Source organism: Littorina saxatilis, linkage group LG5, assembly GCF_037325665.1.
Source record: "Littorina saxatilis isolate snail1 linkage group LG5, US_GU_Lsax_2.0, whole genome shotgun sequence".
Taxonomy (NCBI): domain Eukaryota; kingdom Metazoa; phylum Mollusca; class Gastropoda; order Littorinimorpha; family Littorinidae; genus Littorina; species Littorina saxatilis.
In genome coordinates, this window is record NC_090249.1 from 24,965,337 (window position 1) to 24,979,614 (window position 14,278).

General features: G+C 41.8%; 1 protein-coding gene and 1 long non-coding RNA gene across 3 annotated transcripts in view; one reads left to right on the forward strand and one right to left on the reverse strand.

The window, feature by feature from the left end:
- Positions 1 to 183: 183 nt before the first annotated feature.
- On the forward strand, positions 184 to 8,279 carry LOC138966647 (2-iminobutanoate/2-iminopropanoate deaminase-like). 2 transcript variants are annotated; one of them, XM_070338941.1, is made up of 6 exons: positions 184 to 386; positions 5,105 to 5,210; positions 5,647 to 5,701; positions 5,924 to 5,992; positions 7,526 to 7,584; positions 7,979 to 8,279. In XM_070338941.1, exons 1-6 carry the CDS (start codon positions 322 to 324, stop codon positions 8,039 to 8,041), a joined length of 417 nt encoding a protein of 138 aa, XP_070195042.1. In that variant the 5' UTR covers positions 184 to 321; the 3' UTR covers positions 8,042 to 8,279. The 2 variants fall into 2 exon arrangements, with proteins under 2 accessions (XP_070195042.1, XP_070195043.1); XM_070338942.1 differs by lacking the exon at positions 184 to 386 and adding an exon at positions 3,303 to 3,509.
- Positions 8,280 to 8,837: 558 nt separating this feature from the next.
- Positions 8,838 to 14,278, reverse strand: part of LOC138966648 (uncharacterized) — a 34,007-nt gene continuing 28,566 nt past the window's right edge. Inside the window, exons 3-4 of the long non-coding RNA XR_011455730.1 lie at positions 10,465 to 10,564; positions 8,838 to 10,076 (exon numbers count right to left, since the gene is read on the reverse strand). This is a non-coding gene — a long non-coding RNA (uncharacterized lncRNA). The remainder of the gene's footprint in view (positions 10,077 to 10,464; positions 10,565 to 14,278) is intronic.

Genomic DNA, 14,278 nt, shown 5'->3' on the forward strand with positions numbered 1-14,278 from the left:
GAAAACTGTGACTGTCGTACATAACAGTTAAGTTTACCTTCACCATAAGTGTCCATCAAAGTTGTCTACCGCATATTTCACAAGAAAGCTGACATTTATTCGACAAAGGCAATTCAGTTGAAGCATCAGGCGCCTGTTATGTTCTCTCACAATCTTCACAGTGTCACGCCAGTCTTTTTTTTTTAAATTTTTTTTTTTACATAGTCAGCAAACCAGCAGGTCAGTCAGTGAAGCTCAGTCTCGACCGACCAAGACAGCTGAAATCATCACGGAAGAAACAAGACTTGCAATTAAACTCCAGCAGACTTTCCGACGTTCACCATGGCCAACGTTGTTCGAAAACTTGTCAGCACTCCGTCTGCACCAAAGTCTATAGGCCCTTTCAGGTGCGTGGTTTGCCCTTTGTAGTTTTTTGTGTGTGTGTGGAGCTTTATGTTTCCCTTTCAACATTTTTTGTCTGACTAAGTTGGAGCGTTTACTGAAAATGACGATTCGGGTTCATTCAGGTTTAAGCATCAACAACAAGAATACACTGTAGTAAGTTGTTTTAGTTTTTCTTAAATTTCTGCGGGATTCAGCGCTTTGTTGAAATGTTGCTCTAATTCTGATATCATGTGGATTTAAATCACACATATTTGAACTTCGTAGACAACTCTTTCTCCTGTTCAAGGCACGTTCATTGTACAAAGTTTAACCGCGGCTTCCTTGCAACCCGATGGAGAGCCAATATTATTATTATGAGAAGGATTATAACTGCTATTAATGCTAGCAGTATTATTTCCCAATGAGAACTATTGTGGAATATTACTCCGCAGGGGCGGACCTAGTTGTGGATAAGTGGGGGGTTCCAAATTGGAGGAGGGGTCCAGGGGCCGCTCAGGCCCCGGTGGGGTCCATGGGCAAAGCCCTGGTGGGGGGTCTGGGGGGCCAAGCCCCCCAGATGCTGAAGGAATTTTATTTTTTTAGGTCAATCGGAGGCCTCTCGTGGAAGATAACAAGGTAAAAAAAAAACAACGGATGGGGGGTGGAGGGGGGGGGGGTTCCGGGCACCCAGGAACCCCCCCCTAGGTCCGCCCCTGACTCCGAGTCATCTACATATTTACGCGCGTGCACTCTTACTAGCTACAATTGACACGCACCGTGAAGAGGTTACTGATAATGCATCTGGGTCAAAATGCTACTCTTCCCCCTCCCCCCCCCCCCCCCGCATCCCCACCCCCTCCCCCAGCCAATCTCTTCAGTTAAAAGGGATATTATCCGCCTAAAGAAGTGTTGTTTTAATGATCATACTGTAATGTGGAAAGCTTCTTAATGTTTATGCGTTTGCATCATATTCCTTGTCTTTCCGGTAAGCTTCAAGCACACTCCTTCTTGCGTAAACAGTTCCGCTCACCATTTTGTCTGGCCAGGCTTTGAAATGAGATTTTTGTTTGTTTGTTTGTTTGTTTGTTTGCTTAACGCCCAGCCGACCACGAAGGGCCATATCAGGGCGGTGCTGCTTTGACATTTTACGTGCGCCACACACAAGACAGAAGTCGCAGCACAGGCTTCATGTCTCACCCAGTCACATTATTCTGACACCGGACCAACCAGTCCTAGCACTAACCCCATAATGCCAGACGCCAGGCGGAGCAGCCACTAGATTGCCAATTTTAAAGTCTTAGGTATGACCCGGCCGGGGTTCGAACCCACGACCTCCCGATCACGGGGCGGACGCCTTACCACTAGGCCAACCGTGCCGGTTTGAAATGAGATAAAAACCGTTCTTCCACTTGGTCACATACCAGACATGAACCGCCTGGGTGCTCTCTGTGCACAGTGGGAATTTTTGTTGATGAATGAATTTCGTAAAATTATTGAAATAAATTAATCCATAAAAAAAAACTCCAATGATCTCACCACAGCACAACACAGTCAGGATGGTGATTTTTGGTATGTGACGAGGTGGCCGAGGGATGGTCTTGTTCCATGTAAAAGCCTGGCCAGATCTGAGATGGTGGGTCGAACAATTATATACGAAAGGAATACTGTGTCCTTAAAAGAAAGGGGAAAAAATAAAAAATAAAACACAAACCGGCTTTAACAAAATGCAAAACCAAGAGTAAACACAGTTGAACAAAAATTCAAAAAATTCTGAGAGCATGTGCCTGCATATCAGACTTAGATTTAGGCCACAGACGCTTCATCAAGTTACCGTGCAAGTGGAAGGGCTCTCATGCTCATGCAGGGTCACAGTTACGATACTATCTCTCTTATCTCAGTGTAATAGTTTTCCTTTTACATTTCAACTGTTAGAAGCCGCCGTGACCTAAGACCGAAATAAAAGCACGCAGCAGGAACGTAGGGGAGACCGGGGCTAGTCCGCCTACTTTTATGCTTTTGGTAGCATAACTGGCGAGTTTGATGAACTAGAAGACTGATTTTTTATTTTACATCAAGACAAATGTGTAGCTGATATCAATGTGCAGACAGTTTTTATGTGCGCATGAACATTTGTTGTACATACTGCTTTAAGTAGACCTACCCTAACGTAGGCGAACTTGCCCCAAGTCGGGGTAAGTCCGCCTACAGGGTGGGGCAAGTCCGCCGCTCTCATCCCATAGTAGGTACAAGACTAGTAGTGGGCAAGCTTTATACACACACGCACGCACGCACACACAGTCAGTCAAACAAGCACCCGATCAGTGGGAAAGCTTTTTTAATTCCCTTCAATATTTAGGTTCAAACATGCCAATGACAAAATACAAAAGAATGTCGAAAGAATGTAACACAAATCGGCGTCAGTCTTTTTTAGACATGAATCTGCAATCTTTACCATCGAGAATAGATGGAGTCACCATCAGAGTCACAGTTATGGCAGATGTAAACTGGACTGTTTCCCACACCTGCACATTCTTCATGGCGGACTTGCCCCATGACAAATAGGCGGACTTGCCCCCGCACGGGCAGGCAACTCTAGTGCCAGATAGCGAGCACAACATGGGAAGGAAGAAGCAAAACTTTCGTCAGAACTCGACCTTAATTAACGCACTTTCACTCGACACCAAGACTAAGTATTTGTTCTCAGAGGTAATGCATCAAAACCTAAGTCAACTTCATGTTACAAAAATGAAGAAAAACACTTTTTGTGACCTGTACTCACGATATATTGGCGCGCAACCTCTGAACTTCTGCAGGTTATGGCGGGAAGAAGGGACACCACTCTCACATGGTGTGAATGACTAAAAGGTGGCAAACGTAAGAATAAACAGACAAAGACGGATGTGCCCCGGGTGCGGACTAGCCCCGGTCTCCCCTACACTAAAACAATAGATACTCAGTCATTTACGGCTACCGAGGGCCCACGAGGAACTTGTAAGTTAAGGTCTTGCAGAGTCACCGCAGTCTCAGTAAAAGAATAAGGAAAAGAGGAAGCCTGAGGAGCAGGAAAAAAGTGTGTCCAACATGGCGAACACCAAGCGAAGGATCGTCCGCGCCGCGGGTGCACCTACCCCCACCGGACAATACAAGTTTGTGCACTTTCAGATTTCGTGCTGTGCTTCTTGCAGTCAGTGTCTTTGACTAAATTGGCACAGTCATTCTCGTGTGAACGATTTGGCTGACAATCTCAGTCAGGTCAGCCTTTCACACGGGACAAGGCCATCCCTCCGTTTGGACACACCAACTACCAACAGCCTCAATGCTTTCTGTGCAGACTGAGTGTTTGTTTTTTAAAGGTCCTTGTCTACATTTTTATACCGAAATCGCCATTTGAACATTAAAATGCTGAGTCTATTATCTACAAATATCAACAATACACCCCCTTTCTATCAGGAAAGACGAAGCCAGTGTAGCCGTTTGAAAATTCATTGTAGTATTCCAGCGTAGTACTCATAGCGGTAGGATATCCTCGTTTGGAAAATTCCAAGCGCAAAACTCCTCTCAAATCCCGTGCATTTCGTGCGTTTAAAAAAAAGCGTGGACAGCGCTCCAGTGTCAAACTGTTGCTGCACTTGTTTGGGCGTGGCTATAAGCATAGTGACATGAATTTGATTGGTCAGTATTTTTAGACAAAGCACATGTTCTCAGCAAACAGAAAACAAAATATTGGAAGCGTGAGTCACGCTACCCAAAAATAAAATCTTTTTTTACATATATTTTTTTTCTATAACTTTTTTCCCCATGGTTCATTCATCATTTGACATAATTTTGTATCGAAATCTAACCATAAGATTATTGAAAAAAAGCAAAAATGTAGACGACCACCTTTAAGTTCATGATTTTTTTTTTAAAATCAATATATATATTCCCGTTTTGAGAAATTAGTTCATTAACAAATCCAACTCTGAGCAGGACTGAAGCAGTCAGGATGTTGCTTTTTGGTATATGTCCAAGTACGGTCTTATCGGCAAAAGTAAAAGCCTGGGGAGGGTCTGAGATGCATATTTATGCTCTTATCGTCCACAAGTCAAGAACGTACGTTTGCCAAGGCCGGGGTAAAAATGGCACCTCCAAGGCATAATCACAAACTGCACCATAGTGTGTTAAAACAGTGTAGTCAGAGGGCACCTTTTAAATGGGACCAACACCGAAAAGCTATTACTACATTGCAGCAGTTCTCCAATAACAAGTGCGTTAAAAGATCCAGACCGTTAATAGACCAAGGCACAACATTCTGCATCTTGAACGTCACGGCCATGCAAGCAAATCAAGTTGGCCTGGATACTGATCGATTAAGGGACGTAACCCAATAGTCATATCACAGAAGAAAATGTGGAGCGGGCGAACAGGTCACAATTTTGCTGAATTGTATGGAGAGAGAAGCTTGCACACAATTAGAAAAACAAGGTTTTGACCCCAGATAAGGCCGAACCAGTCGCAGTAACGCAAATTCAAATCTCTATTCTTTTCGGGACAAGTAACTCTTAAAACCCTAATTTGCTTTGCCAAGATGCAAGTGTGCTTAAAACATCTTCTCTTCGAAAGGGCCACGCATTGCATTAGTTGGTTTGACTGAGTGATTGCTTAAGTTTTGCAGTTTGAACCTGAATATGGTTATGGCAATACATGTATTTTAAGGAGCCATGTGTCTTTCTCTCTGAAAATTAGCATTATGTTGTTGCAGCCAAGCTGTTATAGTGGACAAGACGATGTACATCTCTGGTTTCGTTGGATTTGACCCTGCAACCACGACACTTGTGCCAGGCGGAGTGAGGGAACAGACAGAACAGGTTAGTGTCAGTTTCAAAGTGCACGAATGTGTTGCACACTTTTGAAAGATCCCCTCCCCCTCCCTCTCACTCTCTCTTGCACACGTACACACACACCCAATGAATGCATGCATACACACGCACGAACGCACGTGCAGACCGTCACAGACACGGACAGACAGAAACAGACAGGCATACAGACCCAAACACACATACAAACACACACACACACACACACGCACACACGCACGCACGCAAACACACACACACACACACACACACACACACATACACACACACAAACACACACACATGCACACATCATGTGGATACGAATGCATGCTCACACGTAAACACGCACACATTTCATTACTCCTAAATAAGATACACACTTTCTTTAGTACTTTCAGAAAATCAGTTGCATTGTGATAGTGATATTCTTTCTTCTTCTGCTCAGACTCTGAAAAATATAGGAGAAGTACTGAAAGCGGCCGGCGCGACTTATAACAACGGTGAGTGAGTGAGTGATCGAGTGTGTGTGTGTTGTGTGTGTGTGTGTGTGTGTGTGTGTAATGTGTGTATTTACAAAGTACTGTACGGTACTTGCTACGACTTTTACTACTGAGCATTAGTTTTAGAAGATCGAGACAACTTTGGTTTTTGACGAGAAAAACTGTCGGTTTTTGTTTCCAGATTTCCTCAGAGATTGTTGATTTTGTGTGTACTTGTTGCAGTTGTCAAGACAACAGTGCTGCTGACCGACATGAACGATTATGCGGTTGTGAATGAGGTTTACGGCAAATGTAAGTTGATAATAATTATGTTTTGTCAAATCTGTTTTGTAATGTAATATCATGAAAGACGCGGTCCTTCTGCGCCCGCTGTGTTCATGTTACAGTACAAGCATATAAGTTGATCAACACGTAATCTTCTTCTTCTCGTTTGCGTAATGAAACTAAGTATTAAAGATACTTTACTTCCCGTGTAAATCACCTTGTAAGTCATCTTAAATACGTCGTTTGGCTTCGACACAGCATACCAGTAATAAAGAGCATAGTTGTGTGTGTGTGTATTTTTAAAGTAATTTTGTAACTGATACGTATATGTCGATCTACGACATTTATTCGGTAATAACAAAACATAATAATAAATAAACAAATAAAGAAAGAAAGAAAGAAAAAGAAAGAAAGAAAAAAATCCACTCCGCCAATATAATAGAGAAAGAAGGCAGCAATCATATTAAAACATCATTTGTGGTATCAGGCTGTCGAATAGTGCTTCAATCTTACTTTTATATCTTTGCAGTAGCATAGAAATCCGACAAATGAAAAGAAGACGCGAAGAATGTTCCTACTTTGCATGATCACATGTTGACTCTGTTGTCGAAATTGCTACTGCTGCTACATTGTATTTTCAGTTTTTGTCGCATTGCCTTGTTTACGAAGCGAAGTTTGTCAAGTTTTTACATTTAGTCAAGTAATGACTAAATGTTTTAACGTAGAGGGGGGAATCGAGACGAGGGTGTGGTGTATGTGTGTGTGTGTGTGTGTGTGTGTGTGTGTGTGTGTGTAGAGCGATTCAGAGAAAACTACTGGACCGATCTTTATGAAATTTTACATGAGAGTTCCTGGGTATGATATCCCCAGACTTTTTTTTCTTTTTTTGGATAAATCTCTTTGATGACGTCATATCCGGCTTTTTGTAAAAGTTGAGGCGGCACTGTCACACCTTCATTTTTCAATAAAATTGATTGAAATTTTGGCCAAGCAATCTTCGACAAAGGCCGAACGTTGGAATTGCATTTCAGCTTGGAGGCTTAAAAATTAATTAATGACTTTCGTCATTACATATCTGAAAATTGTAATTAAATTTTGTTTAAACGATCCAAAATTACGTTCATCTTATTTTTCATCATTTTCTGGTTCCAAAAACATATAAATATGTTATATACGGATTAAAAACAAGCTCTGATAATTAAAAACATAAAAATTATGATTAAAATAAAATGTCCGACATCGATTTAAACACAATTTCATCTTATTTCTTGTCTGTTTCTCATTCCAAAAACATATAGATATGATATGTTTGGATTAAAAACACGCTCAGAAAGTTAAAACGAAGAGAGGTACAGAAAAGCGTGCTATCCCGCTCAGCGCGACCATTACAGCACTATTCTGGCTTGTCGATTTCACTGCCTTTGCCACGAGCGGGGACTGACGAAATTAAGAGTATGCGGTCTTGGTGAAAAAATGCAGTGCGTTCAGTTTTATTCTGTGAGTTCAACAGCTTGACTAAATGTAGTAATTTCGCCTTACGCGACTTGTTTGTTTTTGCAGACTTCAGCGAGAACAAGCCTGCTCGAGCGGCTTATCAGATTGGGTGCTTGCCTGCCAGGGTGAGAGAGAGAAAGGGAGGGAGGGAGAGAGAGGGAGAGAGAGAGAGAGAGGGAGAGAGAGAGAGAGAGAGGGAGGGAGAGAGGGAGGGAGAGAGGGAGGGAGAGAGAGAGGGAGAGAGAAAGAAAGAGAGAGGGAGGGAGAGAGAAAGAGAGAAAGAGAGAGAGAGAAAGAGAGAGAAAGAGAGAGAGAGAGAGAGAGAGAGAAAGAGAGATAAAGAGGGAGAGATAAAGAGAGAGAGAGAGAGAGAGAGTCCAGGGCGGAGAGACTAATCCGCGTATGTCTGCGTATGTAAAGCGTTCAAACTATGTGTCAGTAAGTGTGTGTGCGTGTGTGTGTGCGAGTACGCGCGTGCATGTGCCAAGAATCTTAATTCCACGTCTTTCTTGTCCTCAGGAAGCCAAGGTCGAGATAGAGGCAGTAGCTGTCCTTGGAAATATCGTCGACGGGAAATTGTGAAAATATGCAGTCAGTTCTTTGTCATGCTCACTTTGTTTGCGACCAGTGGTCCTCCAATCTCCACGGAAAGAAATAAGGCTGCTTGGTCGTTGTGAATAAGTTTGTGTCCATCTCCTGCTCAAATTCGGGAGCACAAGCAAACACGTTTACACTTTAATTTGTTTGGTTCTGAGTTGCATTTCATCAAGACTTTTTGTTCTGTCAGTTTTGTTTTGAATAAATGAATATTTGCTTGCTTCGTATTTGTCTGTGTAATGTCTCTTTGTGTCGACTTCATAAAGTTACATTCTTCATTATTGCTCTAGATCATCAGTCTTAGCATCGACATTTTTTCTATGTTTAACAAAAATGTAATTGTTTTATTGTTTGTTAGTTTTTGTTTTGTTTTGGAGATGGTCTGAACCCAGAAAACCGTATCATGCTTACCAATCACCATGGTATTCATCACACACACACACGTGGGGAAAACAAAGAGACTGACAAATAGATAGACATGCAGGCAGACCAATAATTGTGACCCTCCACCACGGAATGAGTCGCATGTCACCTCGCGCGTCAGTTTCTGCGCTAGGCTTTATATAAGTCCGGGGGGTGTCTGGTAACAGTGTGAGGGTCACCTTAGTCACAGGCTTATAACTCAAAGTTTTCACTCTTTTCTAAAACGGTTTTCACCACTAGATAGAGCATTAAAAACTCTTTAGACAAATGTAAAAATATGAAAATCATGCAAAGGTGACATGCGACTCATTCCGTGGTGGAGGGTCACAATTAGGAAGAAATATATACACAAGTGAGATTTGTTCTGAATGTCACTCCACAGTGACTGTAATATGCAAAATGCATAATAAAAACAGTTGTACAAAATTTCTGACAAAAAAACTGACAAAAAATGTATCCAAAACGTAAAGAGACAAGAACGGTTCCCAATTGACAGTTTCACAGCTTGGAAAAAAATGATAAATAATTTCCGGAATGTGGACGGATCCATAAGAAGTAACTTTCAATAAATAACATTTTGATACATGATAATACTATGAATAAAGGCAATACTGATGCAAACATGGATGAAATGCGATGTCCTTAACACTATACACGAGTAAATGACGATGACCTATTAAGAATTCGAAAAGAAAATGACTTAATTTGTCTTCACAAAGTAATCTTATTGTTCATTTTCAACTTCAAAAGCGACCCACTTCTGAGTTCAATATTTTAGAAGAGCACTTTCTCTATTCATGAGCAATAATGTTGGAAAGGGTGAAGTTAAAGAAGCAACTTTTCTGTGGTATTGTGGAAACAGACTTTCACAATCCACGAGAAAAAAGACTGAATTTCTTTAAGTCTATGAACTTAGTTTTATCTGAGGCGTTAAAAAAAACAACTAAGGCCAAAAAAAAAAAATTGTCTGTTTAGGGTAACATAACCAAAAAAAGTAGGGTCGGTAGGTAGGTATTTTTTTTTTTTTTTTTTTTTTTTTTTTTTGTAAATGCTATGTTGGCTGAACATTCACTTCTTATATTTGATGAATACATGTTTCAAAACTAACGTATAAATAAAACAGAGAGAAAGGGAGAGAAAAAAAACGCCAAATGTCTTTTTTTAGCATTTTTACCTCTTTTTTTTTTTTCTTTTTTTTTTAAATAAAAAAAAAGTTTTTGGGTCGGCGCCAAATCGATAGGGTCGGTCGGGTTACCCTAAACAGACAATTTTTTTTTTTTTTGCCTAATATTTTTGTTTTTCCATCAAATTCATCCCACCCAACCCCACACTTCTCAACTCGCCTCAACCAACCGGATTTCCAAGAACGGATAGAGAAACTGACAAAGACAATAGGAATGAAAATGCGTGTGCGTCCGATGAGTCTAGATGACATGATTGATGACGTCATTTCAGCGATGACGTAACGACGAACTTAGGACGGCAGAAATAGAGATATCACAGTCATGGGACGGAGAAGGACAGTTGCTTCTTCTGTCTGACGTCAGCATCTGACTGGGGGTTTGCTGTCCATCCTCTTGCCCGTTTTCCATCCCCACTGCAAGCAAAAAACCAAGAAGGAGGCGTCATTATTAGTAGCCTATTAGGCCTATATTAGCAAGATTTGGGGTGGACAAGGAACCATGGTTCTATTCAAACTGCAACCAGCCGTGCGACTATGTTCAAACGCAGTGACATTTCCGAACGAGACATTTTACCCTGCACGTGATGATTACTCTGTTGCACACATAGAAGACATTACGATAGAAAGCAACACACACACACACACACACACACACACGCGCGCGCGCACATTCACACACGCACACACACACACGCGCGCACGCACATTCACACACACACAAACACACACACATACGCACACGCACGCACACACGCGCACACGGCGCCCCCACAAACACACACACACACGCACCTTCACTCACCCCATAATATAACGTGGTGTAAAAAGCATCTAAAAGGCCCATTGTTACTCCGCCGTTTGTTCCGCTGGTGCCTCTGCTGCTGCTGGGGGTGCCTCACCGCCTGTCAAAACATATCGATACACAATGTAGAATATCATATAATATTGCCACGCACTAACAACCGAAACAAAAAGATGTACTACTAACGCTCCGATACGGCAAGAAACAATAACGAAACATTCACTGGTACGTCAGCCAAGTGGTCTTTGAACTGATAGGGAAAAAAAGAAAAAAGAAAAAAAACTATGTTCAAAATAAACTCTGTTGGGGTTGTATGGGCTGTGGAAGAGTGAATGCCCTTGCTTTAAGTGCGACAAACAAACCACACGTGCTCCTTGTCCACGTGTTCCAGACACACCCTTCGATTGCGACAGTCCCGTTGATTGTTTGTCTTGCTAAAACAAGGGCATTCACTCCTTCACGACCAATATAAACCCGACAGAGTTATTTCCGGAATTCGTCTATCTAGTAACCGTAAAAAGCTGTGATCGTAAGATGTCGAGAGACTAACAACGCAGTAATATAACAATAACAGATTAATTATAGAATATTATTCGAGGCAACGACGTACGTACTACACGATTATACAGAATGCACAAACACACACACAAACAGAGAGAGAGACAGACAGACAGACAGACAGACAGACAGACAGACAGACAGACAGACAGACAGACAGACAGATAGAGTCTACAGAGAAAGAAACACACACGCACACACACACACACACTGACACACAAACACACACACACACACACACACACACACACACACATCAAGGCAGAGGCAGACAGCTTAGAGAGAGAGAGAGAGTCAGACAGAGAGACAGACAGACAGACGACAGACAGACCCAGTTCAGGAATAGATTGACGATTTTATTGTATCACGCAAGATGATCTAGACACCGATTGCACACTCTTTTGTGTGTGTTTAAGTAGATGCATATCACATATCCGCTATTATTTACATTAAACAGCCCTTCGCCTCAAGTCAAGTGCATTGTCGCGGCAGCTACAGCAAACCGGCAAACAAAGCTCCTATTATCGCTCATGTCAAAACACGCGTTACCATAGGTGACCAGTATAAACTTTGCCGATGCCCGAACTAAGGTTTAAGTGCCGCAACAAAACGAGCATTAAAAGAACAGTCAGCTCCCTTGAACCAAAGCAATGTGATTGTACACCGTACAATCAAAGACAGGGCAAATACTGAATGGCTGTCGCCCATGGCTTTAAAGGTACATGTTTTTTTTGCATTCACATGCACCGATCACCTTGGTCTTTCCGACATGCTTCAGGCATCTATGCATTCAGAAAATTAGCAGGTTTAATCGACTCTCCTGATTTAAAGGTACATGGTTTTTCTCTCCGTATTCACATGCACCGATCACCTTGGTCTCTCCGACATGCTTCAGGCATCTATGCATTCAGAAAATTAGCAGGTTTAATCGACTCTCCTGATTTAAAGGTACAAGGTTTTTCTCTCCGTATTCACATGCACCGATCACCTTGGTCTTTCCGACATGCTTCAGGCATCTATGCATTCAGAAAATTAGCAGGTTTAATCGACTCTCCTGATTTAAAGGTACAAGGTTTTTCTCTCCGTATTCACATGCACCGATCACCTTGGACTTTTCGATATGCTTCAGGCATCTATCCATTCAGAAAATTAGCAGGTTTAATTGACCCTCCTGATTTAATTAAAAGGTACAAGTTTTTTTCTCTCTGCATTCACATGCACCGATCCCCCTCGGCTTTGAGAATAGCTTCAGGCAACTATCCACTCGTATCATTTAGTATGTGTTTTTCGTGAATGTTTTTTCTTCTTCTGCTTCTGATAGGGCTGTACTCTCATGTTTGATGACATTTTTATCAGTAATAATTATGTGTGTGTGTTTTTGGCGTTACTTTGTTTTAGGACAACACATGAGGCATCACATTCGGGGGGAGTTGAACTTCATAAACTGATCTCATTTGCAGGTTGGAAAGTGAAAACGTACTTGAAAGAAATACAACAACAACAACAACAACAACAACAACAACAACAACAACAACAACAACAACAAAGAACATATAGGAGGGGTAAATAACACCATGCTCTTTATCTTACAAATTCCTCTAAACTAAACCGCCGTCGTGCATTTTTAATTTTCCTTTCACGTGACAACAGCCAATAAAGTTCAAGTCGGACACTCGATTTCCTGCAAGCGGTATTTCCAATGAAGCAGGAAGCCATTCCTACTCCGTCCCCGTTTACCTCGGCGTAGGCTGCTTCAAACCAGGGTCCCTATGCTTATGGGGGAAGTTCGCGACAACTCCCGAAGTTTTGAGTGACATCGGAAGTACTTGCCTCACTTTCGTATGCATGGGCCGGAAAAAGGGTTTACTTCGAAGCAAAGCGAGGAAGTAACTCAGGGTAGTTTGCGACTACTTCTAAAGTTTTGAGCGACATCGGAAGTACATCCTCACTTTCGCATGGATGGGACGAAAAAAGAGTTTACTTTGTAAGCTAACGAGGAAGTAAATGATGGTAAAATTAATGTACTTCAGCCAGACCCAGTAGTAAACACGGTACTTCCACAGTTTCTTAGTGCAAAAAGGCAGGGCTTTTCTTCAGTTTTTCATATCAAACCGAGCTGACGCAAATGAAAGTCCCAAAGAGAGAAAATAGAAGGAAAAGTCGTATCTTGTGCATGCATTTCGTGCAAATTTCCCTGAATACAAACCTGAGTTGCCAGCTTTGACTTTTGTTTGTTCTGGGTCATTGGCCACCACTCTTTCATTCCCGCTTATTTTTTTACGAGCGGGTTACTGTGTTTCTATGAAAATGGGTGTCGTTGTGTGCATGTGTGAGTGAGTGTTTGTATGTGTGTGTGTGTGTGTGTGTGTGTATGTGTGTGTGTGCGTGTGTGTGTGTGTGTTTGTGTGTGTGTGTGTTTGTGTGTGTGCGTGTGTTCGACGGTGTGTGTGTGTGTGTGAGTGAGTGTTTGTATGTGTGTGTGTGTGTGTGTGTGTGTATGTGTGTGTGCGTGTGTGCGTGTGTGTGTGTGTGTTTGTGTGTGTGTGTGTGTGTGTGTGCGTGTGTTCGACGGTGTGTGTGTGTGTGTGTGTGTGTGTGTGTGTGTGTGTGTGTGTGTGTGCACCCCCATCCCCCCTTACCACACACTATTATGAGCTGAGTATTTGTGCCTCGATATTTTATTGATGTTCGTACGTTTTATGTTGTTTATTATGATTCACCACACCCGAGTTTCTCGTAATTGAGACAATACAGTGTTTCATGTCTATGCCTATGTCTATGTCTAACACACATGCACACACGCGCGTTGTCTAAACAAATCCAATATTGATTTTCAACTTTATATAAACATACATCCTGTTCACAATTAACGAGGACAAACAAAATGTACAAATACCAAAGTACAACAATTTATCTTTTGTAAAAATTCGGACACACATTTTCCCAATTCATATTGTTACACGACACTTGAGATTGCCACAAGTTCTCAAACGTCGTATAGTTGTGTTCTTTTATTCTACGTCGCCCGTCTTCGCAGCAGAAAACAACTCGTCAAATTGAGTTCGAGGATTTATTTAGCATTCCATACATACAACTGCACATCGTAGCAGAACTCAAAGTAGAAGCTTTTTTACATACAAATCGCGCTGGCCTATATAGCAAATACTCAATCTCGAGAATATTCCAGACCGAACATGATACAACTACATTATACGAGCCATCTATGGACTAGAACAGTGACGTTCTCTGTGACGTA

Excerpts from the sequence above, each read along its gene's own strand:
- LOC138966647 (XM_070338941.1), top strand. The coding sequence starts at position 322 with ATGGCCAACGTTGTTCGAAAACTTGTCAGCACTCCGTCTGCACCAAAG. Across the intron at positions 5,993-7,525 it reads GAATGAGGTTTACGGCAAAT|ACTTCAGCGAGAACAAGCCT; the intron begins GTAAGTTGATAA and ends TTGTTTTTGCAG. Across the intron at positions 7,585-7,978 it reads TTGGGTGCTTGCCTGCCAGG|GAAGCCAAGGTCGAGATAGA; the intron begins GTGAGAGAGAGA and ends TCTTGTCCTCAG.